Raw genomic sequence first — 27140 nt, 5'->3', positions numbered from 1 at the left:
AAATGAATATTTTATCAAATACTAATTAAAGTCATTCTTCTATTTGCTTTTACTAATTTATTATCTAACTATTATATAAAATTAAAACCGTATTAATTAATTTAATATTAAAATTAATTTGACTTTTTATTATTTAGAGTGTTTTTCAATCAATAATTTTATACTCTTTATTTTTCTTTTCAGTTTCATTTTGAATTTTAATTTAGTACACAAAGGTAGTGAAATTCCATTGATACTGAAATAAAGTTACAAAAGGGTCCATAGGGTAGAATAAGTAAAATAATGTGATACCCACATTGCAACATCTAAATAAAACAACTTAGAATCTAAAATGTTTATCTTTCTCTTTCTCGTCGTCTATTATATTATCTATTCTATTATATAAAAATCGAATTTTTACCTTTAATAATAGAATCAACATAGCATGCTTCTACTTTATTTTGTTTAACTCATTAAAGACAATTCATTATGATGAATTAATTATATCAACTAATTGATTTGAATAGATATTTAAGTATCACACAATTTAAAATTAGGTATATTAATTATTTGATTTAATTTTTATGATATATAAATTTAAGAAATAAATTAAAATAAGATAATTTATTACTTATTTAAATTGAATACAACAAATATAAATTAATTTAGTTAAAAATTTACTATTTTCTAATCTTCTATACATAAAAATGACAAAATAAAATTATAAAAATAATATTTTTATCACTTTTGCTATTTTAATTTTTTTTTTTTTGCTTTTTTATGTATAATTTTATTTTATATTAACTTTGTTTATTTAATAATAAAATATACTCATATTAATTCTATCATATAATAATATATTTTTCTCCTATATTAATCGAAGAATTTTAATAGTTATCAACTACATCTAATAGAATAACTAAGAAGTGAGAACTACGAGAAGTTAAACCTAGGTTCAAAATGTTGAAACAAAGAAAAGAAAACGGTGAATATATGATTAGAGAAAAATGTATAATAATGACAAAATATACTAAAACTAGATTTTTCTCCAACTAATAAAAGTGGGGGGTTAATTTCTCATGAATTCATTTTTTTTCTAAAATAAAATCATTATTTTCTTTTCTAAATTTATTTTAGAAAAATATATTTATTATAATTATATTACAATTAACATTTAACGAATAATGCATGATTATACTAATTCAGAGAAATATTTTTATTATAATTATATAAAATCAATATTTAATACATTATCAACTAATAAAAGTGAGGTACAATTCCTCGTGAATTCATTTTTTCTCCAAAATGAAAGCACTATTCTCTCTTCTAAATTATTTTAGAAAAATATCTTTATTATAATTTTATTACAATATTACAATTAGCATTTAATGAATAATACATAATTATAATAATTTAGACAAATAAAGTCCAGTAATTTATCTTCCGACTGCACACGTGTGTAGAATAATTTTTAAGAAGGAGTCATGTATAGTAAATACGGTCGATGATTGTAAAACTGTATGCTAATATTGATATAATATTATTTTAAGTATATATTTTGCAGGCATCAAAGAAAAGTGTTGAGTTGTTTTTTAGTAGATTTAAATTATTTATTGTTTATTAGAGAATTTTGTGCATTAGAATTCTCTAATAATTTATTATTTATTTTGAGTTAATTTTGATATGTTCTTACTTGACAGTAAAACAACATATAAAAATTTGTTGGTGGGTCTAAGTATTATTAAGTTATTTATGGTCACATTGAGTATATATGTTTGATTTATTGATGAAAGTAGATTACTAAAACCAATTAATAACTATTTTAAAATTAATATATTTAATACTAGATTAAGAAAAAACAAATAAATCATAACATATTATATTTTTATTAATCAAATTATTATAATTTAAATTAATCTTAACAAAATAATTTAAAATTATAATTTTAATCTTATCACGTGCATGGCATGGCACGGGTCATTTTGAGCTGATTTTGATATTTTCTTACTTCACAGTAAACTAACATATAAAACTTTGTTGGTAGATTTAAGTATTACTAGATTATTTATGGTCATATTGAGTATATATGCCTGATTTATTGAAAAAAGTAGATTAAATAACTATTTTATAGTTAATACAATTAACACTATATTAAAGAAAGAAAAACAACGCATACAAGTTATTCTTTTATTAATTAAATTATTATAATTAAAATAAAATTTAACATAACAACTTAAAATTATAATTTCAATCTTATCATGTACATGGCACAGGTGATTAAACTTGTTGTTAGATGAAAAGTTAGTTTTCTAATTGGAATAATATAGTTGTTTATTTGTCATTTTAAATATAATGGAACAATTTATATTCAAATAAGTTTCATTATTTCATCTTTTTCTTTCATCTTTCCTATTATTCTTCGTTAACCATTTGATCATTACATTTAAATGAGTTGTTGTATCATGTTTTTTTATGCATTGTAGTACCACAAATTTTCGTATGTATATATTCTACCTTACTTTGTTGAAAATACATGAACAACTACCAAAATTAAAATTAAAGTGTTATAATTTTGGGTCATTATTTACACATATTTACAATTTATTTGAAGTAAAAGCCAATAAGAATGAATTGAAATTTGTGTATGCAATACAAACTTTAAATTTCAACAATAATAACAATAGAATCAATAGAATGTACCGTCTGATGAAATAACTTAAGTATAATAAGAGCCGTTTGGAAAACTTTGAAAGTAACTTTTTTTAATTTTTGACTTATGAAAAGTAGTAGTATTAATGTCGGGTGCAATTTTCAAAACCAAATTGCAATTTTCTAAGAAGTTATTTAGGAGCTTATAGAGAAGTTAAAAAAATGACTTCTCTCATAATACTTCTACTTTTCATCACATTTTTATAAAATAAGTATTTTTAGAGTTAAAAATCCAAACACAAAATAACTTATTTATAAGTTACTTTTAATAGAGTCATTTATTATTTAAATTATTTTATCAAAAAAGAGCTTAATTAAGTTACCCAAACTGGACCTAAGTCAAGTTTATAGAAGTTTGATGCTGAGATATTATGACCATGATTACATTTTCTAGGAGGAAAGTGAGGGTGAGTATGAATGAGAATATATTGTGTAGTTAATGATTGAAATTATAAATAACTAAGACCGAATGCAATTGTAATAATTTATCGAATCGCTATGAATAGAAAGTAAGTTTGTCTGGCAAAGTGGCAATGTAAAGAAAAAAAATAGAATTATACGATGTCAATTACTCATTGTGTAACAATATTAATATTAACTTTTACATAACATAAATAAATTAATTAATTGATAATAGATTTTTATAAAATAAAATTTGTTCAACAAATAAGATATATAAATACAATACTAAATATAGACTTTTTATATGAACTAATGTTCTCTATAATATTTTTTTATATAATGTTAATTTGATGCAAAAAATTATAAAATTGATACCAAAATTATTATTTAGATGTACTCTATATGATAGTATAAATATAATTATGCAGATAGATTTTTTCTGTTGTTATAAACTAAATTTAGCAATAATATGGTAAATTAGTAGAAACTTAAAAGCTTTCGCTTAATACTATGTTGGTCTAATGTAGTTATATAAGTATATTTTTTTCTACGTAGTTACGAACTAATTTTGGTATTGATGTCATTTATTAAAAAAAAAATTCATGCCGTTTACTTACTATGACACTATTTTAATCTCTTTTATATATTATATAATATATAGATAGATAGATAGATAAATAAAAACAAAAGTAAAATAAAAAAAAAGTAAAAGTTCTGCCATTGATAAATAATCATTGATAATATAAAATAATAATTTAAACAAAAAAGGTTTTCCTACAAGGTCAGACCCAGTGTTCCGCTTTAAAGCTTAAGAATGAGGCCAATAGGACAATGATCACTCCCAGTAACATCAGGGATAATGTACGAGTCATGAACTTTGTCAGCTATGGATTCTGATACAAGGAAATAGTCTAGACGCCACCCTGTTTAACAGTTTGGAAATAAATAAATAAATGAACGAAAATCATTGAGAAACAAAGAATTTATTTGAAATGTAAGATGACAATAGCTAGAATATTTAAAGGCAAAGAATTAAAAAAAAAATAAGATTGTATGAAGAAATGCACTTTAAAGACAACATGGAGTAAGAAAGAAAGTGGAAGTATTCGTAGGGAGTAGATGTTTGGCTTCTATTTGGTGTATATCTGATGATCTTTATAGAAGACTTTCCCTTTCAGACATGGTGAGAGATTGGAATGCTATACTTTATAGATTGCTCTTCTGATTGTTTTCTGCTGTCGTATAGAGGACTTCTTATCCTCTATCTTGTATCATTCTTCTCTCCATCTTAATGAAACTCTCCTTTTATAAAATAAATATATAGTGGTGTTTCTTCCATTACTAGTGCTTAGATACCAAGTCCCTGATGGTATGTTGTGAGCCAACATGGAGTGCAGCTAGGAAGGTTGGAGAGGAAGACTGAATGGAATCTTATCGGCAGCCAGATTGTTAAAGATCAGGAGGGGGCTAATGAACATCGACAAAGGAGTAAAGCTGCAGCCAGACACAAAAATGGTAAACAAAAAGCTCTTCAAGGAAGATGAAACTCGATAAAGGAGGACATCCACCACGAAAGATTTGGCCCCTGAATCTACTCGTCTTGAAACAAAGAGTGAGAAGGGAAACAGTGACAACAATGAGAAGGGTGAACATTCAAGTTATCTGGGTAACATGGAAGAATGGAAGATCGCATACGAAAACTCTCACTTAACAAATTGTGACTCGAGCACCAAAGTTGAATGACCTGCTGAGGCATGATGAAGGAAAACAGAAAGACAAAAGGGAAGGAGTGTGCAATTCCATGGAGACCTCAAGGGAGCAAAAGTGAAAGGAAAATTAAAAGGAAGCCGCCAAAATGAGAAGAGTAGGCTGATGATAGATCTCATGCAAACCCTATTCTCTCTCTGCTATTTTCTTTACATTAAATGGATTCTTTTTTCTGCAAAACGTTTTTTTACCTATATCATAATGAATAGTTTAGTCAGATTTGATGCCAATAATCCAACTAGAGCCAAAGCACGCCCAACAACTTAGTTCTTACTGGGGTTCTTACATAATATCCAACAATGGAGATCTCACAGGAGAAATTGAACAATATGGACCAACTCCATGACCAGCTGTGCCACACTCCATTGGCAAAGGAACGTTATTTATTTTCAACCATAACACAAAAATTATACGAAAACCATTTAAGTATATAATGAATCAATTTTAGGCGTACTCATGAAATACCTTTGTTAGTCTTGCGCCCACCATGCCGATAACCCCAGTAAGTATATCCAACAACTCCAGGGTGCTGCCTTCTAAAAGTATCTACAAATCCCTTGGACAAGAAGTTTGTTGCAAATGATTGCCTCTCTTCATCTGTAAACCCAGCACTTCGTTTGTTACCCTGTATATTATGTTATCAGAAGAGATTTTTTAAGAAAAAAGTAGCTGATTTTCCATGCTCAGCAACCTAGCAGTTCATTATTTACCATGAATGAAACTGAAACGAACAAATTGTCAGTTTATTAAAAATTAAACCAAATAGACAAATTTAATAAGCCCAACCAGGTTAGCCAAAAAAGGTTTTTTCCGTGGAACTTCAGCTATTGAATATGCCTCATATGCATTATATTCTCATCAATTGTATGCCATCTAAACATACTCTCAGCTGATAGTTTCCCAAGATGTTGTCAACAATTCAACCCCGCATGGTTCTACCCATCTCAAGAAATCTACAATGTTGACATGGTTACAAGTTCGTTGTCGCACTGTGAATTTGAGACATTGATAGAAAATATGCCTACTTATGGTAGCTACTAGCACATAACTCCTACAGTTAAAACCAATTCATCCTCGGTCGTTAATAACAGGATCATTTATTCAAGTTTATGTCCTGCACACATCACATTGATCTGAGACTTTATCATTTATCACATACACCCACTCAGTTAAGGGATATCCAGTTCATATTTGCATCAAGGGATGTATCAAATAAATTCTAAATGACCAAGAATTCAAACAAGGGTAACCTTTTGTAACTTGAACAAAACAATGCAAATATAAGCATTTTTAAAAACGAAAATCAATTTAGAAAAGACGATCCAAAAAGTTGATTCAGGCAATCGAATAAGTACAAGTAGTCAAGTAGAATTCTTTTATAGTGATGTTGAAATATTCAGAAATGAAATTTTTCTTTCAAATTATAGAAAAATATATTTCAAATTTTCCTAGGTATACTAAACTTCTTGAATTCCTTCTCTACCCTTCCAGCCTTTCCAGATCCAGTAATTTCTACTTGAAACAATTGCCTCACTTCATTGGTGTTCTTTACTGTTTACAATGAAACTGTTAAATTTGAATTACTTACAGCAGGGTTATATATGTCAATCTCTTCATGAGCGCAGTTCAGATCACCAGTCAAAATTACAGGCTTTGATTTTTCAAGCTCCTGTAGAAAGCAGAAAATGAATCACGAATCCTGATAATGGAAGAAAAAATATAAATTTTATGATTCTGTTAATATTTCTTCTGAGAAAATAATGCCTACCCTAAATCAATAGCAAAGAGAGAGGAGGGAGTCTAAGAATGTAGAACATATAAAGCATCTTGCTAATCCAAAATTGTAACATTATAATAAAGCAATAGATTCCATAGTCAGTTGAATACGATGAGCATAAAGAACCATGTTAATTGGCATCTTAAATGAAGAACTAACAAGTAGAAATTTTTGTTACTCAGATTGCTCAACAGATCAACACCATTCACAAATTTGAAACCTATGCTCAGAATGCCCAACATCATAAACCATTTTTCAATTTGCAAGGAGTTTGTTAATACCAACACTCAGCATTATAGGAATTCGCTAGCACAAGTTATATATATAAACCAAATTTGACATAAAAGTCAAAAGGAAGCATTTGGATGGGTGTTGTTCTGACAAAAAGGGAAAATAACAAGGGGTAAAAGGAGCAATATACACAGACAAACAACAACAATTAACCTTATCTAACAAGGAGGAGGAAAGAAGCTCTACATACTTTCAAATAATTGCTGAGAGATGCATCCCATTCAGTCACCCTATATGTCTAGATTCAAATACAGAAACATAATCAGATAAGGATACTGTTCCCAGAGTGAAATGAAAAGATATAAAAGGAAAGCAATGTAATACCAGTCTTCTCAAGCCATCTCCAGAATTAGGGACGTATCCACATATCAAGTAAAATGTATCAAACTCTGCAGTCACAAGTCTCCCCTCACCATCATGATCAGATACACCAAGGCCATATCTAACAGAAAGTGGCTTTATCTGCCAGAATTCCATTTACAAGGAAATTAATATTTGAAAGAATTACTTATGTCAACACTAGTCGTGAAATTTATAATGACGATGCAAATGGTTAGACTATCAGATAGAATCAACATCATGTCACCTTTAGCTTCAACCTAAATTCTAGAAGTTAATGATTAAGCAATGGCCTATGATACTCTCATAATTTAGTAAAAAAATTAGCTATGTTGGGAAGGAATATTATTAAAGTAGGTAGCAGTAAGAGCTACATTGAAAGTAGGTAGAAATATTTTTTTTTCCCACTACGATTAAACTCATTACAAAAAAGTTTTTACCTGGAGAAAATTTTTGGGTCACAATATTTCTTATAATCACAAGCAGCATTAAATACGAGGCTTTTTTTTCATATTTCCATTTTCAATTAGTATGCTTTCATTGATAATTACAAAAACACCCCGTTCTGTTTGTTTTGTTTTCTATGTCATAAGTTTGTTGAAGAAAAGGATGAAAACAACTTTTCTTGTTTTCAGCATTTCCTTCACAAAACTTTTATGACAAGAAACAAAACAAAGAAGGTTTTAAGTTTACAATTACTAATGCAAACAGATAATCCAAACACCGTCTTATGTCCCCATAATAAATTTAGCATGAATCAGTTATGCAAGGAATAGTCTTTACAAAAACAGTCTTTATGGTAAAAACTATGAGTAGAAGTTCCATTATGTATGAAGAGACGGAATGAACGAGGTCAACATACCCTTGAGATTATGGATGTTCCAGAATAACCAAGCTTAGAAACACTACATGTCCAAAAGCTGTTATCATAGCCATCCACTAGACGCTGTTTGATTTGCTTGATATCTTTCTCCTGTTAGGATAATCAGAGCAATCACAAACATAATAAGAGAAAATAAGGGGTGATGAGTATGAATTTTAATATAAATATCCATGCCACAGTTCATCACCACTCAAATTTTTAGGATTTTCAAATGAACTATTAGAACTGGTATCAGTTAACCACGGAAAGGGTAGAAAAGCATGTATTAAATTCGAAATCCTTGACAATGTGTCAAGAATCTAAGGTAAAAAGCTAGGAAATTCTCTCCTCCAAGGAATGTGAAACCACAGCTCTCAGTTCAGTTACAGAAAAGTTAGGACATCCCAAACTAGCTAGCATTCACCTTTTGTATATTCAGCCCAGCCCCCAAATTTGTCTAACTGTTATCCCTCAAAAAATCCTACCAGAAACTTCCTAACAAAATCAGTTGCTTGCCACTACTTGGCCTGCCATGTCACTCCTCTGACTCTTCTTCCTTTTTCCGGCTATATACTAATATATTAATTTAAAATAAATTCCTAACATAAACATTAGTTGCTGATACTATGCAGCGATTTCAGTCTAGCTCTATCTGTTAAATGGCACAATTTCAAAATTTACCTGTTATACCATAAAGTTTTTTTCTGCTATACAACAACTAGCACAAGGATTCCCTTGGACCAAGAATGTTTTAAAGTAAGCCTGTTTCTCAGTCGATACCATACTGATTTTGTTGAAGAAACAGGGTTTTAACAGTTGATATCCATTTACAATTTCAAAAATTGTCAATTAATTTGAGGGATTATATTGTTGACAGAGAGCCTTGGAGTAATGGTTGAGTTGTTTCTTTGTGACCTTAAAGTCAGGGGTTTAAACCATGGAATCAGCCACTATGTATCATCATGTTAGGCTGCCAACATTACACACTTCGGGTGTGGCCCTTTCTAGGACCTTTTGTAATGCGGGATGTTTTGCACCCTGCAGTTTGGCCCCCTAACAAACAAGATTTATCTTCTAACATTTTTTTTCTCATTTCCCAAAAGTTAGAAATTCTTCAGAAAACTCTTGCACTTCAAATACATGCAAAACTGGCACCTTTACCAGATGTCTATAGTGATCAGCGTAGCTGAAGAAGTAGAAGGGATTGGCCAGAAAGATTAAGTGAAAATGGAACAAGTATGGTATAGTAAATCACAATAACTTTAGGGTCACTATCTTACAAAACATTATTAACTTTGTTTTATTGATGTCAAGAACATTCCAAAAGCCACTATAAGGTCATACAACAAGTAAACCCTGTTCACTTGGTGAGGTCGACTACATGGTCAGACAACACAACAGTGTTTAAAACATTACCATATCAATCTCTTTTAAGAGACAAAAGCAATTTATGTCGATCGTGACTCACAAAATGTTCATTCATGTTTTCCTCCACCCTTCTTTGTTTATTTTTGTCATACTTACCTACTTTTGTTACTCACTTGGAAACAGCTAACTGATGTCAGAAGCATCCACAAACCAGTCAAAAAGAAAAAGGGCAAATAATAAGTTATCAATGCTATTTTTATATACAAGCCACTCCTAGCTGAAACTGAGGACCGTTGCAAAATAAGACTCTTCAAGGCATAAAATGAGCACCAATATTCTACCTGCAGTTTAGTCTCTTGCAAGCACAATACATCGAAGTCTTCCCTTCGAGCAAGTGCAGAAAATCCTTCTAGTTTTAGCAATGCTCTCAATCCATTGACATTCCATGACAAAATCTTGACAAATTTTGTATCCTGAGTAAGAGGCGGGGGCCTCATAGTTCTAGGATTATATGCAATCCAACCTTTTTGTGGTTTCTTGTGTGCAAAAAGTGTCCATGGTTCAGTTTGAATAGCTGTACTGATCTCCTCTGATTGTGCAACAACACTAATGATATCTGAAGATACTTTTCTCTTTTCTCTAGAAGGCTTACAACCTGGCAATAAACACACGTATAAGATTAATTGAAAGTTGAATTACTCACACCTGAACCAAAACTGAAAAGTTAGAAAATAAAAGGCATTAAGAACTCAAAAAATAAACACTAAGTTATGTTCAAAGTTATATTCTACCAGACAACCTGAAACATCATCTGATTTCACTGACAACTTCTTCTTGTTTGCCACCTTGACAGTTTTCTTTGCAGATCTGGATTGCTTTAATCTTCTATCATTGACATCATCAACAGGGTCTTCATCAAATACCTTCTTAGTTGTCACTTCCATAGATGTATTTTCTGAAGCAGCTAAGAGTCTTTTCTCATGTTCTTCTCGTGCTTGAGGATCTAGCTCTGCTCATGAAGAAACGTGTTAACCATTGGAATTATACAAGTTTTTCAAGAGAGACATCAAGCTTAATGAGCATAATAATTGATGACTTTGATAGAAAGAAACTCTTAATTTCCTTATGTTCCCAGATACAATAAAAGTTCACATTACTAAGAGAACAGTATACAGTACCGCAAGAGTCATTATTGTCCATGAAACTCTTCAAGGCAGACAAAAGATCATCTTTACGACCTTTAGCGGGGACCTTTATACTCCTGATAAATATAAAAACCATTCCTGAGATATAATCCAAACAATATTGTTTTAGAACTAAAAAGCAACTGCTGGCTGAAAAAGGACCTATAATCTTACCTCAATGTTTTCCGTAGTTCCTCAACAGTCAATGTGTCCATTTTGGCCGGGTCATTCCTTAACCTCTCAATCTCAATGGAATGGCTGTTAACATCACTTTCCTACATTACCAATATCGACTTAAACCAAATAACCAATAATAAAAAAGGGTTAATGTAAGAGAGAATACAAAAACACAAAGTAGTATTAAGATAATGATAAATATTTACATTCTCCCGGGATGCATTTAATGTGTGTTCTATAAACATTTACTATCACTCACTCTTGATATCTATAGGACAACTGCATTAACACAGGGTCTGGAAAAAGGCCGCACTCAAAGAGCGTAACATAGGCAGCCTAGGCTAATAACCATGGCTTGAACACCTTGAGATCAAATGGAAATAACTCAACTATTGTTCCAAGCTTATATATATATACTGGTAAATGTTTCAGGGCACAAGTTAAATGTGCTACAGGAGAATGCAAGTATCTCTACTAAGCACAGAACCCTATAAGAATCAATTAAACCTTTGCAATATACTTTTTGGAAACTGGACTTGCTTCCAACCCCTTAAGCTTCTTATCTTTCTTGTTCTCAACAACTGGTAAAACAGGTTCTGATGAATTCGAAAAACGTCTTTTAGACCTCATTGCTTTCACAGTAGGAGAAACCAATGTCTTCGTATTCAAATGCTTCTGAATCACTGCAAAACTACAATATTCAGTTCAGAAAACCTAGATAGCTTACGATTAGAGTAAAATGCTGGAAACTAGGGACATTCAAAATAATATATTTCCGATTGAAAAGTTAAATGCAAAGATATAGGATATGGAAAATGAAGCGACGCAGAAACAGAAAACAAACCTGTTGAGATTGGTAGAGGTTGTAGACAGGAATTGCAAGAATTGTTTCATATCAGGTCTTTGTATCGAACCGAGAAAGATAGAAGGGGAACCACCAAAAAAGCTGAGAAATGAGAACGCAAAGGCCTGAAGTACGAAAAGTCGAAAACAGTGGCAAAGCTATGTATGATTAACGAGAAGATAACCCTTTATTTTAATTTTTTTTTTTTATTAATTAGCCATTTTGGATTAAGGCTATGTTTTTTTTTTTTTTGGATTAAGGCTATGTTTGATAGAGAGGAAAGAAATAGAGAGAAAAGAAAGGAAAGAAAAGAAATTGAGTGAATTTTTATTTTGTTTAGATGTGTTTGAATGGAAGGAAAATAAGAAGGAAAGAAATGTTATAAAAAGATAATTTTATCCCTATATTATAAAATATATTGAAAATAGAGAGAAAAATATTAGTTTTCTCTTTATTTTCTTTCCAATATTGGAAGGAAAAAATTAGTGGGTCCCACCAATTTTTTTCCATTTATTTTTTTTTTTTTTCTAATTTTTCTTTTCAACCAAACAAAGGAAAATAATCATTTTCCTTCCCATTTAAAATAAATGTGGTAAAATAAATTTTAAAAAAATAAATATAAAATAAATAAGTGTAAATAAAGAATTATAGGATTAATATTCACTAATATTATTATCTCAATATAATTGAGATAATTTATATATATATATATTCACTCTTTCATATGTTGATGAGCGTACATGTATACGACATACGGGAGACGAGTGGAGGTCTCACCCTCCTCCCCCAGCTTTTTTTTTTTTAAATTAATAGTAATAAGTTATTAAGTATGATTTAATTTTTTTAAAAATTTATTTAATATTTAATCTAGTATAAATAAAAGCCCGGTCCAACTTAAATATTAATGATTTTTAATATCTAAAATGTAAGTAATAATATTTAAAAAATCTAAAAAAGATATTATTACTAATTTTTTTAATCAAATAAAATTTTTCAAATCCTATAAAGTGGATTCTTTTTCTTTTTGTGACTGTCTTTCTTGATTCATTTGGTATTAATTCTCTCTGTTTCAACTGGTACAACTGAAAGATCTTTTTTAGTTATGAATATTGTGAAGAATGACTCAGAAATAAAATGAAAGATGAATTTCTTGCACTTGTCTTTTAATTATACTGAAAAGAAAATTGCTGAAAATTTTGACACATATTCTATTATCGATGAATTTTATGATACGAAGAATCGACCACTTCATTAGTAAAAAGTACACACATATTTTTTGCACTTTAAAAAATATATTCTCTATCAGTATATTTTTGTGATACATCTTACATTATATAATTTTTTGCATAATTTTTTAATATTATATATGTTATTGACCCCATAATAATATTTCTAGATTGGTCCTGCATGTATAGAGAGAAGTATTTTATGCTAGTATTGTGTATATTGTCTCAAACCATGTTATTCTATTTATATGCGTATAAAAGTCATTATTTTCAAACTTCATTAAATTCAATCTACCTTAATAATGATCCTTCCACTATTAAAAAATTGAACAGTTGATATTGTGAAAGAAATCATACATTATTAAATGGACATCTATATTACAATACTCTCCTTTGGATGTCAATTTAGAATTATGTCTCATTAAAATTTTACTAAAGAAAATCTAATAAAAAAAATTTTAGGGAAAAAAAATGAGTACAATATCTTTTGTAATGAAGATTACTTTGTTAAACACATTGTCAAGAAAAATTCAATAGGGACAAAAACTTGACCAAAAAAAAAAATATAGCCTCCCACTCTTATCACATTATTTAATATCTCAAAATCGATACACCCCAGTTTGATGTACCAATCTTTCAAAAAAAAATTTGAAAATAACTTTGTAAATAATAATAAAACCTAAAGAGTACGCAAGAAATAAGCAATATGCATTTCTTGATTGAATAAATTACAAAGGCAACGTTAAATATATAGGCTAAAATTGTAACCAAATTAATTCTATTGGGCTGAATTTATGGGTCGGTGTGAGACTTTTTTGTTGTTGTCATGAGTTAAGGTGAAAGAGTATTTTAAACGGGCCGCAAGATGGAGGATGAAAGATGTCTCGAACCAAACGACAATCAACCTCTAAATATTTTGTCCGTTTATGAAAAACTGGATTAGCAGCAATATGAAGGGTACTCTAATTATCACAATATAAAACTGGTGGACAGATAAGAGAGGTGCGTAAAAATTGTAACACATTTAGTATCCATTGAAGTTTACAAGTTGTGTTGCCAAGTGCACAATATTCTGCTTCAGCGGATGAGCGGGCAACGGTGGTTTGTTTCTTGGTCTTCCAAGAGATTAAAGAGCTACCCAAGAAGAAACAATAACCTGTTAAAGATTACCGAGTGTCAGGACATCCGACCCAATCAAAGTCACTAAAGTCGAGAAGCTGAATTTCTGATTCTCTTGGGAAAACAAAGTCCTTTGTCAGGGCTAGTTTTCAAATATCGTAACACACGCTTCGATGAGAGTCAGTAGGAGATACTATAAATTGACTTAATTGTTGAGTGGAATACATGATATCTGGTTGGGACGTGGTGAGATAGATACGACACCCAACTAAACGGAGATAAATAAAAAAGTTAAATAGCAGGAGATTATTATCTTAATATAGTCTTGTGGCACTATCCATTGGAATAAAGGCAGGTTTAGCACCTAATAAATTAGAATCTTCCAAAAGATCAAGACAGTATTTTTTTCTGAAATAAGCAAAATTTCTTTGCTGACCTCAATACCTAAAAAAGATTTTAACGGGCCAAGTCTTTAATTCGAAAGTGTTGGTGCAAAATAGACTTAATGCCAGTAAGTTCAGAAATGGAATTATCAGTGAGAACAATGTCGTTAACATAGACTAGAAGGATAGAAATTTGAGTACCAGTGAATTTAACAAATAGACTATAATCAGATAAGGCCTGCTGATATTCATGAGATAGCAAAAGATGAGAAAGTTTGTCATACCACGTACGTCCAAATTTTTGTAAACCATACAATGACTTCTGTAACATTCTACCACACAAAACTTTATGCTTAAATTGTAAATTATGGGTGGTGAGGTATTACGACCTCTAAAAGACAAAATACGTACTTATGTATATATATGAAGAATAGTTTTTAACTAGGAGCCTTGAACAAAGGATAACAAAATAAAAATAGAAAAATCGCTTCACACACGAACGGTTAAGAATAGAACGCGTAGGTAATAGTGAAACAGAAAAAACATAATACATACGAGATAAGATTTTCCAAAGAAATACATATTAACAAGCTCCAGACTCGACCTACGAAGTAAAGGTCAACCAGAGTTTATATATACATATATACAACCCATAGTTTATCAAAACACAAAATATAAATTCTGTTTTTTAAGTCAACCTCTAGGAGGGACAAAGTACAAATCTATACAAAGGTGGAGAGTACTACACATATATATACAAAATACAAAACATAAAAATCTCCAAAAGTAGATTTTCGCTTTAGCAGAGCCTCCAACATGCTCAGCGAAGTGCCTCATATCTTGCATATAAAAAAATAGAACATGTATAAAATGAGAACTGTAATTACTATAATCTTAATAATTAAGCTAATTAAAATAATAATTATTTAGGACTTATGTTAAAATGTAATTAATTATTTATTATGTGTGTGTAGAATAAACCTATTTATTAATTACATTCGTTTATATGTGTCGTTAGAAATAAGATCTATATGATTTTGTCTAGATATCGTTGATACAAAAATTAGTTATTATGATAATTAAGTTAAAATTAATTTACCGGATAATTTTATTACATATACTAGTTATTTTAGTATAGAGGTTAAATTTTTTTTTGTTAATATTCTTGTTAGTTTAATGTTAATTATAAGTCTTTTAATTTTTTATTAATTAATTAATTCAGACTACTTAAGTTACTATTTGTCCATAATTTATAAGGTATACGAAATTTGAGATGTTTTCACATAAATTCACCGGATGCATACAATTCAATTGTCGAACCTCTTCTGCGGGCCACTAGGTTTTATTATGCATGTATCTCAAATTAGAGTGATCTAAGATTAACCGGCCTTGGTAATAGCTTTGGTAAAGAGATGGCATCCAAACACTCATATCTTTTATCTTCTAACTAGTGAGTGTGCCGTTACATTAGAAGATATAGCTCTAATCCTAAGCATTTTGATAGATAATCTTCCTGTGATATGAATGACTATGACTAGTTACGAGGTTAGAAGTTGGAAGCTGAATTCAAGCATCAGTTTAGGATGCACCTAGGATCAGTAATTGTAAAGAAAATTATATCAAGTTAACCTGGATTAGAAATGTGAAAGATGAATTACATTTGAATGATCGAGTTGTCATTGAGAGGTACATGAAGTATCATATCTTGTTGTTGTTTGGGTCAATCTTGTTTGCTGAAAAGTCTAGGTCAATGGTTCACTAGAAATTTATGCCGTTGCTTCACGACTTTTCTCAGATTCACGAAATTAGTTGAGGATCGGCATCCCTAACACACTTGTACAGAGCGTTGTGTAGAACATCTTGCTTTGACTGTAAAGAGATTGATGGTCCACTAACATTATTACATCTTTGGGCTTGAATTCGTATGTCATTTTTTATCCCAATTCCTAGTTTCTCGTGACATTTCCCACTTGCTAACTTGTAACATTAATTGTTAAGAACTTTACACTGTATTTCACTTTGTATTTTAATGTCTAGTCACATAGTTTATGAAAGAAAAAAAATGATGTCAGGTGGCATAACTGGAAGTATGCTAATCGGCCGTATGTATTTCATATTGTTGCTTACTTTAGGGGTTTATTAGATGAGGTGGAAGAAGGAAGTATATTCTCATAAAATAATATAAAATCATTTTGATATCCATGTATGTTGAACCTTTGTGTTATTTGGTGAATAATCCTCTATTTTTTATACAAAATTGACCCACCAATTTGTCAATGGGTGAAAATTAAAAAAAAAATCCTTCACAAATCAAAGCCTTTTATTTAGGACAATTTACTGAAATAAATATTTTGGCCTCCAAATTTATCAGAATACACATTTTGCAAAATGGATACTGAAATGCATTTTTTCCATAAACTATGTAAACCGCTACAGGGGTCCCGCGGTTTACGAATGCACGTAATCTGCTACAGGGGTGTCGCGGTTTACATTCGAAGCAAACCTTCACATAATCCGTGGTAGGGGTGTCGCAGTTTATGTGTGATTTGCAAACCTGCATAAACCGCTACAAGGGTCTAGCGGTTTATGCTTTGTCAAATTCGCTTATATATACCATTCAAGATAGGGAGTGGGGTAATTGTAGAGAGTCATTTTCACACTTTCACAAATGGATAGTGAGGAGAGCTTTTTGGTTCTAGTCCACTACTCTGGTAAAATAAAAAAATTAATAGGCATAGTGTTAAGTTTACTGATAAAGAACCGCTGAGCGTTTTTATCCGTTTGACTAATACTTTGTCGGATCTAAAGAGGAACATATTGCAAAAGGCAGGGTTGTGTGGGGCCAAGTTGGTAAAGAAGGTATTCTACAAAATTCCAATGGCAGTTATGTCAAGTGGTGTCCAGTATGAAACATTTGTGATAGGGTCGAATGAAGACACGGAGGTCTTGTTTCATTGTCGGCGGAGTTTTCCGGAGGTGAGAATACACGAGTTGTTTGCCAAATTGGAAGACGGTGTCGACAGTTCTGGGGCTTCAGCGCCAAATCCTCAGTCGACGACGGTGGGGGTGCTTCTACTTCGATGCCTGTCGTTGCACCTGGTTCTCTCTTAGCTACACCTCCACTTGTTCTAGCACCGGCAGCTAGGTCACCTGGTTTGATTACTGGTCTTGTTAGTAGTGGTGAGCCAGATCACGTTGAGGATGCGATGTGGGAAGATGATTCAGACGATGAGCCTGATCACATATCGGGGGATAGTGAGGAGGAAACCTCGATGGCCCCACCTGCACCTCAGGGGACATCCAGTTTTGGGTCCCACCAACAACCATCACATTTCTCGATGCTGAACTTGAAAGCAGTGAGTCAACAATCGGATGAGGCACACACCTTCGGAGGCCAAGGATTACACGAGGACAATACTTCTGGGGAATTTCAGATTGGCCAATCTTTCCAGAAGAAAATCGCACAGATCTATGGGGATTGCGAAGAATCGTATGCCGAGTTGCCTCAGTGGATCCTTGGGATGAAAGCAATGATGGACGGAATTGTTGCTTTGTTGAAGACTTCTCCAGTGCGTGTAGGTGATGAGGTTGATGAGTCTACAGAGTACTTTCATCGTCTTTTCTGGACATTCCCTCCATGCGTTGAGGCTTTCAAACATTGCAAGCCACTAATCAGCATTGACGGTACGCATCTGTATGGGAAGTATGGCGGGACTTTGCTTCTGGCTATTGCGCAAGATGGAAACTCGAATATATTGCCGGTTGCGTTTGCACTTGTTGAGGAAGAGAATGTTGAGTCGTGGGCTTTTTTCTTATCCCACTTGCGTCAACATGTGACCCCACAAAAAGGCATTCTAGGGATCTTTGACAGACACAACAGCATTAAGGCTGCACTGGAGGCATCAGACAGTGGTTGGCTACCACTTCATGCATATCGAGCGTATTACATTCGACATGTTGCAGTTAATTTTGCTCTCAGTTTCAAGGGCCACGATGCAAGGCGAATGCTCGTGAATGCGGCGTATGCCAAGACTGAGGCAGAATTTGACTACTGGTTTGATATTATGAGGACTGAGAATCTGGCCATGTGTGATTGGACCAACCGACTGGAGTACGATAAGTGGACCCAACACCAGGATGGAGGCAGACGGTTCGGCCACATGACGAAGAACATATCCGAGTGTGTTAACTTTGTATTGAAGGGGACACGGAATCTGCCAGTTACTGCACTTGTGAAATCTACATATGGGAGGTTAGCAGAGCTTTTGTTGTCTGAGGGTAGACAGTAGAAGCGCAATTGGGATAAGGCCAACAGTTTTGCCAGGCGCTGGTCAAGGCGATAGAGCGCAACGTGAAATATTCGAGGTGCTTCACGGTTACTCTGTTTGACAGACATCAGTCTGAGTATACCGTGGCTGAGACGAGTCCTACCGGTAACTTTTCGCTTGGGACTATCGGGTTTCCCTTAGAGATTGCACTTGTGACTGCGGGTACTTTCAAGCTCTCCATTACCCGTGCTGCCATGCGATTGCATGCTGTGCTCAGTCTCAGTTAGAGTGGGCTACATACGTCCATGAGGTTTATACCATGAGTAAGGTGTTCAGTGTATACCAGATGGGGTTTTTGCCCCCTGTTCCAGAGGGTCTGTGGCTACCGTTCGACGATCCTATTGTCGTTCCTGATCCTTACATGAGATGTACCAGAGAATGGTGACCGAGGTCAACAAGAATCCATAACACCATGGATGAGGCCGATACTAATCGGCCGAAGCGATGTGGGCTATGCAGACACACGGGACACACTCGCAGTCCTTGCCCTCAGCGATGATCCGCACCCATAGCCGAGGTATACGTGTCATTAGGTCGTCATGATTAGCTTTCATTTTTCTTTTCTTATTTGTGTTGTTGTCCTGTTTTAGTCTATGCTTTTCCATGTATGAATGTAAGTAAAGTTGTACTTACTGTTCGTTTTACGCTGATGTGGTTATTGTTAGCGATTTTCTACGTAGTTGTGATTCTCTTAAATAAAGGTGTTCTAATTTTGTTGGTAATTCTATGAGTTCAAGAGACTAATTTCAATTAAATCAAAGCACCAACCTATGTTGCACCATACATAAAAAAGGCATACCAAAATTTCATCCAATAACTCATACTCCATGGAAAATGAACTAAGTCCACACTAAAGTATAAACCGCTAGACCCCTGTAGCGATTTATGCAGGTTTGCAAATCACACATAAACCGCGACAGCCCTACCACAGATTATGTGAAGGTTTGCTTCGAACGTAAACCGCGACACTCCTGTAGTGAATTACGTACAATTGTAAACCGCGAGACCCCTGTTGCGGTTTACATAATTTATAAAAAAAATATATATTTCGGTATCTATTTTACAAAATATATATTCTGATAAATTTGGAGTCTAAAATATTTATTTCAGTAAATTGCCCTTTTATTTATGTTCCCTACCTATCGAACTCACATAGCTAAAAATCTAATCCTCAAATTTTTATTCAAATATTACCTCTTGCAAATCTGAGGCTAGCATTTGGTAATTAAATTAAAAAATATTCTTTCAATATGGATTAAATCACACCATTTTTTCATAACAAACGATAACACAACAACTTCATCCGTTATTAAAAAAATGAGCCAACATGCGAAACTCTTTATTTTAATCTATTTCATATTTACAGTAAGCGAATTATGTTGACGACAAAAATAAGAGATAATATGTAAAATGGTAACTAATTATATTTTTGTATAATATAGTAAGGATAAATCACTAAAAATACATCTGAATAATTTTGTCACTGATAAAAATATATTCAAATTTTGTTAAATGCCCTCAAATAATTTAAAAACGCAATCAAAATGTCCAATATTAAATATGTATTCTCAAAAAATACCTGAAAGATTGAATTTTGATGTGCTTTTTTGTAAGCATGGTTAAAAAGATGGGATATTTTTATCTTTAAAATTTCGTAATTTTTCATTAAGAATATATCTTTTATTTTTTTTTGTCAACAACCAATAATACTTTTAAAAAATAAAATAAAAATATAGAGATCAAATTTTCATCTCATTTTTTATGTGTATTTCTTAAACAGTTATCTAAACATGCTTATAAAATTTTGGATCAAATTCATAAGTGATTTGTTAAATACAAAAGTTATTTGCCACTTACAAAAAATAATATTCTTTTTGAATATTTTTGTCATGATTTTAAATTATTTAAAAGTATTTTTGTGAATAATAAAATTTGAGCATATTTTTGTTAGCGATAGAATTATTCGAGTATATTTTTAGTAGTTTATCCAAATGGTAATTGATAAATATGTAATTTTTTGTTTATCAAAAAAGGAATATTCACCTATTTTGGTCTCCAAAGAATTTCGAACCAGATACTTTAGCTGCGTTTATTTACAGGGACAGAATACTGAGACAGCGATACCGAGACACAAAATCGTGTTTGACAGAAGAAATATTGACGGAGATAATGTGTCCATGGACACTGGATTAGTGTATTTTGTGTCCTTCATGACAGAAACGACACATAGACACTAATAATGGACACAACTTATTTTTTATTTTTTCTTTCATTATTTTTGTTAATTTTTTATAATTATATTTTTTATTATTATATTTTTGTCTCAAATTTTTTAATAAAAAAAATAAGAATAAATTAGATTTTTATAATTTGTTCCAATTTATCACCAAACAGGATACAAGAACACAAAATTTTGTGTCTCTGCCTTTTATGTCTTGTTCTCAGTGTCTTGTCTTATTCTGTTCTAAAAAACAAACGCAGCCTTTAGTCCCCAACCAAAATTAATTACTCAATTGGTCCTTAACAATTAACTCCGTCGGTCACTTAGGTCCTTTGCTCCGTCAACTCTAACGGAGGACAAAATGGTCCCTGACAACTCTAACAGGAAAAAATGGTCCCTAATCCCCTCTGTTCGAAAATGATACCGTTCTCTCCCAATTTCCATCATATCTCACATAACCCTAACATTTATACTCTCCTTCTTCACCTTCAGAGTCTTCTTTTCCATCTTCTCCTTCCTCCTCTACAACTCCAAGATCAAGCCATGGTGTAACTGCCACGCATATCGCACCTATATCAACATATCATGGACCACACACTTTCCAAATTTCTGTGACTAATACACTACCCACCTCCTTCGCACTTCACCCACCAGAACCATTCACCTCCACATCCTCGAAAATAGTATCACCTCCAACCACAACAACGTCCACCATATCTTCAAGACCAAGTTTCACAACTATTCCAAGGGCACGCCTTTTTCTACTCTCCGGCAAGCAACATAGATTGTTGGATATTATGACATCATATGCAAATTCTCATTTGAAATGGACTCCAAGTCCTTCATTCCTTCTCTCTTGGAGTTCAAGCTAGCAGACAGTTTCGACCTTGCATCCAAGCTATTAGTACAGCGAGCAATGTTGCTATCACCGCTCATATGAAAACTGAAGTGATTACTGAACATTGGTTCAGAGAAGAAGTTGAAGGAAACGATCAGAGTGGTGGACAATGTGGCCATGAAGATGATAAGGCAGAGGAGGAAGGAGATAGCGATGGCGACAAACGACGGATCTTAACAAATCGGATTTGCTATCTAAATTCATGGGATCTATCGAGGATGACAAGTACTTGAGGGACATAGTTTTCTGAGTATAAATTGCTTGAGAACAAGTTAAGGATTTTTCTTCTTGTGAATATTGAAATTACAAAGTGTGCATTATGAAGTTTGAAATTGCAGTGTTAGACTGTTAGGGTTATGTGAAATATGATGAAAATTAGGAAAAAACAATATCGTTTTTGAATAGAGGAAGTAGAGACTATTTTGTCTCTTATTAGATTTATCAGGAACTATTTTATCTTTCATTAGAATTAATAAAATAAATAATTTAAATAATTGACAGAATTAATTGTTAAGAACTAATCATTTAATTAATTTAATTAAAAATTAAAATATCTAACCGAAAATTTGTTGGAGACCAAATAGATAAATACTCTTGAAAAAACAACAAACCGAAGAGAACACGCTTATTTCTAAACACAATTTTTTCTCCTTTAATTCTTATTCCGCCCAAAAAATAGTAAAGTTTATACAAAGACTGCACCATTGCTCTCTCTGGATGACTTGGCACCTTCTCATTGGTGCTAGTGACCACTAATGAAATGAAACATTGAAAACCGAACACTTTCTTGCAAATCTCCAATGTCCCTCGCATCCTGAAAGGGAAGAAAAACAACACCACCAACGGCATCAATGGCTCCGCGAAAGAGAATCTCCAAAACAGAACCTTCGTCACCCGAACACCCTTCTTCTTCATCAAAGGGAAACAACAACGTCACCACCACCGTTGCCGCCGCCCCAATCCCCACACACCGCAAGCCACCACTGCAAACCAATGACCCTCCAATTGCGCCTCCAAAATGGGGTCTCATTCTGAAACTCTCTCTGTTTTCTATCCCTTACGCGTATCTTCTCTTCTACCATTACAAAATCGAGCCCGAGCTTCAAAGATCCGTGATCATCAACGCTGGGATGAGCGTCGCGGGGTTCCTTGTGACCGTTAAATTGATCCCTGTCGCTTCCAAATACGTTTTGAAGAGGAATCTATTTGGTTTTGATATTAATAAGAAGGGTACCCCTCAGGGCAATGTCAAAGTGTGAGTCTTCCATTTTTAATTGCGTTTTGTTTAATGTTTATATTTCCAATATATGAAATTGGTAGGTTGCCGATTTTGGTTTTTAAGATCTGGAATTTTCCAATTTTGTATGGCTTAGCTGCATTTTGGTTTTCTTTCGTTTTGATTCTTGATTGAGCATTTTGGTTGGATTTTGGTTCAAATTATGTTACTTCTTTATATATTTGTGAAACATAGCTGCTGTTTCATTTTGCAGTTCACATTTATGCACTAAAATTTGAGATTTGTGCAATTCCATGTAGGCTGTTATCTCCCTTTTTGGGAAATAATTGGTTTCTATTATTTATATGTTGATGTTGACTTTTGCACGAGGTTCTCTTTGGTTTCAACTAGTATGCATTTTGATTCATAATTTCTAAAACTTCTATGATATCACCATCTATTAGATGAATCAAGTATATGTTAATTATCAATTCTATTTTTTCCTTATTCCTTTGTCCTTGGTGTCCTTGAATTGACATTTGCAATTTATGTTTTGTAATTGAAAACATATGAACCATAATGTCCGCAGTATAGTTACCCTTCCTATGCATAGTGTTTTGTTAAATTTCCGAAATAGCACTATGGTGCCAATATAGCATATATTTGTCAACCTTGGTTGAAGAAGTGGTCATTTCCAAAATGAGGGAGAAGGACTATTTCATATGTCATAATGTCATAAATTTAGTTCTCTGCTGACTTTGCTACATTTTTCTGTGCAGGCCTGAGTCATTGGGTATAGTTGTTGCTATTGTCTACTTAGTTGTGGCAATCTTATTTCAGTATTTTAACTTCACAGCAGATTCAATCGTAAGTATATATTGTTTTACAAGTACAGTAATCTGGCAGTGCTCGTACTTTCTGAATTCTGACTGATATCAATAAAAGAGCTGAGCATTTAATTTATGTACTATTTTGATATTTCAGTGGCTTGTTGAGTACAATGCAGCATTGGCTTGCATCTGTTTCATGACATTGCTTGGATTTGTTGACGATGTCCTCGACGTCCCATGGAGAGTGTGAGTATGTAAATTCATTGTTTGGTTACAGGATTTGTGTCTGTAAACTAATTTTAGAATGGTTATTTTTAATTAATGGCAATTCGAAGAGCAGAAAATTAGTACTCCCGTCTATTGCTGCGCTGCCTTTGTTAATGGCATACGCTGGACACACAACAATAGTTATACCAAAGCCACTTGTCCCACATGTTGGGATGGAGGTTTTGGATCTTGGTATGCTTTCCGTATCTTCATGCCACTGACACTTTTGTAGCTACTAGTTAATACAAAGATTCGCTAGTTTGACTATTGTTTGATGAAGCAGGATGGATATATAAACTGTATATGGGATTGTTGGCTGTTTTCTGCACAAATTCCATCAATATTCATGCCGGATTAAATGGCCTTGAAGTTGGGCAGACAGTGGTTATTGCAACAGCTGTAAGCGTCAAAGCTTTTCAAAGTAATTTTGATCATAAAATGTTATACTTACCTTTGATTCGCAGATTGTGGTACACAATATAATGCAAATTGGAGCATCATCAGATCCTGAATATAAGCAAGCACATGCATTCTCTATATACCTTGCTCAGCCCCTGCTAGCTACATCGCTGGGTTTACTCTCTTATAATTGGTAATTACTCCTTAATCGATATCAAGATCATGTCTTTTGAAATCTTCAATATTGCATGATCAAGAGCAGTTTACCAAAAGTCTGTTGTGCTTGTCTTTCTAGGTATCCTTCTTCAGTTTTTGTTGGTGACACATTCACTTACTTCGCTGGAATGACAATGGCTGTGGTCGGTATTTTAGGCCATTTTAGGTATTTACTTACTTTTTCTGACTGAAGTATTAATCTGGCTATTATTGTGTGTGTTTTTGTCTGACACTTCTACTTGAGCATAGTACAAAAAAGCAACATCGGGGAAAAGGAAAGAAAGGAAGAGAAGGGGGGGGGGGTGTTTACAAATAGAATATTTCTTTCCTTGTCTTAGTTTTCACTTTGGTATGATGTATTTAATAGAAACTGGACCAGAATCTGAGAAAGAAATGTGAATAATAGTCCCGTGGTTTCTCTCTAAATTTTCCTTAACCTTCTCAATTGATTTCTCATTCTACTACCCTGTTCAATTAACACCTCATTCTACGTGCGTGCAATTACTCTTCTCAAATTCAGTTTGTGTGATATTTGAGCAATCTTTTGATTTTATTTTTATTTTTTTTCCTCAGTGAAACGCTTTTGATTTTCTTCCTGCCTCAAGTTTTGAACTTTCTCATGTCACTTCCCCAGGTTTGACACTAACCAGTTTTCTGCATTTTTTTTTTTTAATTTGTGATACTATATTCTTCTCAATATGCCTTAACATATACATTTTCCTCCAGCTTTTTGGGTTTATTCCATGTCCACGCCATAGACTGCCAAGGTAGGCTTTAAATTTAACCTATTGATTGTTTCAGGCATCTTGGTGTTTTTGGGTTTTGATGAAACCTTATATTGTCTGTTTATTCAGGTTTGACCCTCAAACTGGACTATTGACTGGGACAAAGGATGGGACACTCGTTAACTTCTTCCTAAGAAATCTTGGCAGGAAGTCCGAAAAGGCACTTTGCATTTATCTTCTTGGGTTCCAGGTGATTTTTTCTTTCCTTTTTTCTTTCTGTTTTTCACTCTGTAGCTGCATTTATGGTCTCCTTTTTCATTGTTTACTTTTTGGTTTTCACATTATAAACAAAAATTTAAGTCCATGGTCTTGACCTAAGTCCTAACCCACTTACCCAGATAACATTGAACTTTATTTTGTTTAGAGCTACTATGAAGAATTCCCTAACTGGCTAAAACTCTTCAAAATTTCATCAATATTTTATCCATTCATGTGCTTGTAATTTGTTTTGTTTTCATGCAGCTTGCATTTTACAATCGACTGTGAATTATATTGAATAAGGCACTATCGTTAATTTTGCATATTAACTTATTTCTTCAATTGAGATAGTACTGACTACTGATAATTTGCACATATATAATTATTAGAACTCACATTTATTTTGTTTTTTTGACATTTATTTGATTGTTATGATAATAGTAACCTGTTCAAATAGCAATGTAAAAAGTTTGCAACAAGATCGACATAGACAGAGTTAACCTGTTAACCTGTTGTTGGATTTAGAAATTTCTATTGCAGTTTTTAACCTGTTTTTTATGCAAACACATTATTGGACAGGCTATTGCATGCTGCTTCTGTTTCTTGCTGAGGTACTTCCTTGCTGGTTGGTACAAATGAAAAAGGCAACTGGCATATAGAAGGCAGATATGGATGAGAACCACCCAGGAAGCAGGAATGTGTTATATAATCATTTTTGTAGATTAACATTTATTCTTTTAGTGTCACTGATAAGGATATAGGATTTGATTCCGTTTTTGTTATTTGAATGCTATGTACTAAATATTAATTTAAGTGCACCATGCCGCTTTTGATCCGGAAGGTGCTTAATACAACAATTTTGTTTGTCAATCGCCTATGATGCACGGATACTGACATAGAACATGACACGATACAGAACACGCAGACACACGAAATTAAAATTCTTATAAGACATGGAGACATGTTATATATATAAATATAAAGTATTTTTTAAATAAATTGTAATGATATTTTAGTATTTTATTAATATTAAAATATAAATAATTTTTTAATTATTTTTAATGTTTTTTTTTTAATTATATAAAATATTTAATTTTTTTTAATTATATATTATTTTTAAACTCATTTTAAGAATACATGTTTTAGAATAAGACGTGATGGTATTTAGGTATGTCCAAACGTATTTGGAGAAGAATTTTTTGTTTTTTATTAGATGTGCGTGTCGGACGAATGTCAGTAAGTGTTGTATTTAAAATATATCCAACATGCGAATAAGAAAAATGAGGATGCTGTTTGAATATATTCCATGTGTTTTGGAGAACAATATGATATCTATAACAATATAAAGGAGATTC

The 27140-nt window shown here is 32.5% G+C and overlaps 2 protein-coding genes across 6 annotated transcripts; one reads left to right on the top strand and one right to left on the bottom strand.

Moving 5' to 3' along the window:
* Positions 1–3785: 3785 nt before the first annotated feature.
* ARP (apurinic endonuclease-redox protein) lies at positions 3786–11865 on the bottom strand. 5 transcript variants are annotated; one of them, XM_016328037.3, is made up of 12 exons: positions 11700–11865; positions 11363–11546; positions 10853–10953; positions 10673–10755; positions 10294–10503; positions 9836–10149; positions 8127–8237; positions 7250–7387; positions 7116–7163; positions 6446–6526; positions 5323–5482; positions 3786–4013 (listed from the first exon to the last, which is right to left on the bottom strand). In XM_016328037.3, exons 1-12 carry the CDS (start codon positions 11747–11749, stop codon positions 3892–3894), a joined length of 1602 nt encoding a protein of 533 aa, XP_016183523.1. In that variant the 5' UTR covers positions 11750–11865; the 3' UTR covers positions 3786–3891. The 5 variants fall into 5 exon arrangements, with proteins under 5 accessions (XP_016183523.1, XP_088359542.1, XP_088359543.1 ...); XM_088503416.1 differs by having other exon boundaries at positions 11363–11538; XM_088503417.1 differs by having other exon boundaries at positions 11376–11538; positions 11700–11861.
* Positions 11866–22535: 10670 nt separating this feature from the next.
* Positions 22536–26653, top strand: LOC107625413 (Glycosyl transferase family 4 protein). The gene is made up of 11 exons (XM_016328039.3): positions 22536–23129; positions 23870–23957; positions 24075–24166; positions 24261–24379; positions 24471–24586; positions 24652–24779; positions 24882–24968; positions 25376–25436; positions 25529–25569; positions 25657–25777; positions 26365–26653. Exons 1-11 carry the CDS (start codon positions 22726–22728, stop codon positions 26422–26424), a joined length of 1317 nt encoding a protein of 438 aa, XP_016183525.1. The 5' UTR covers positions 22536–22725; the 3' UTR covers positions 26425–26653.
* Positions 26654–27140: the final 487 nt, after the last annotated feature.

The sequence above is a fragment of the Arachis ipaensis genome, chromosome B2, assembly GCF_059453495.1.
Source record: "Arachis ipaensis isolate K30076 ecotype BB chromosome B2, ASM5945349v1, whole genome shotgun sequence".
Taxonomy (NCBI): domain Eukaryota; kingdom Viridiplantae; phylum Streptophyta; class Magnoliopsida; order Fabales; family Fabaceae; genus Arachis; species Arachis ipaensis.
This window is presented reverse-complemented; position numbering and strand designations above follow the sequence as displayed.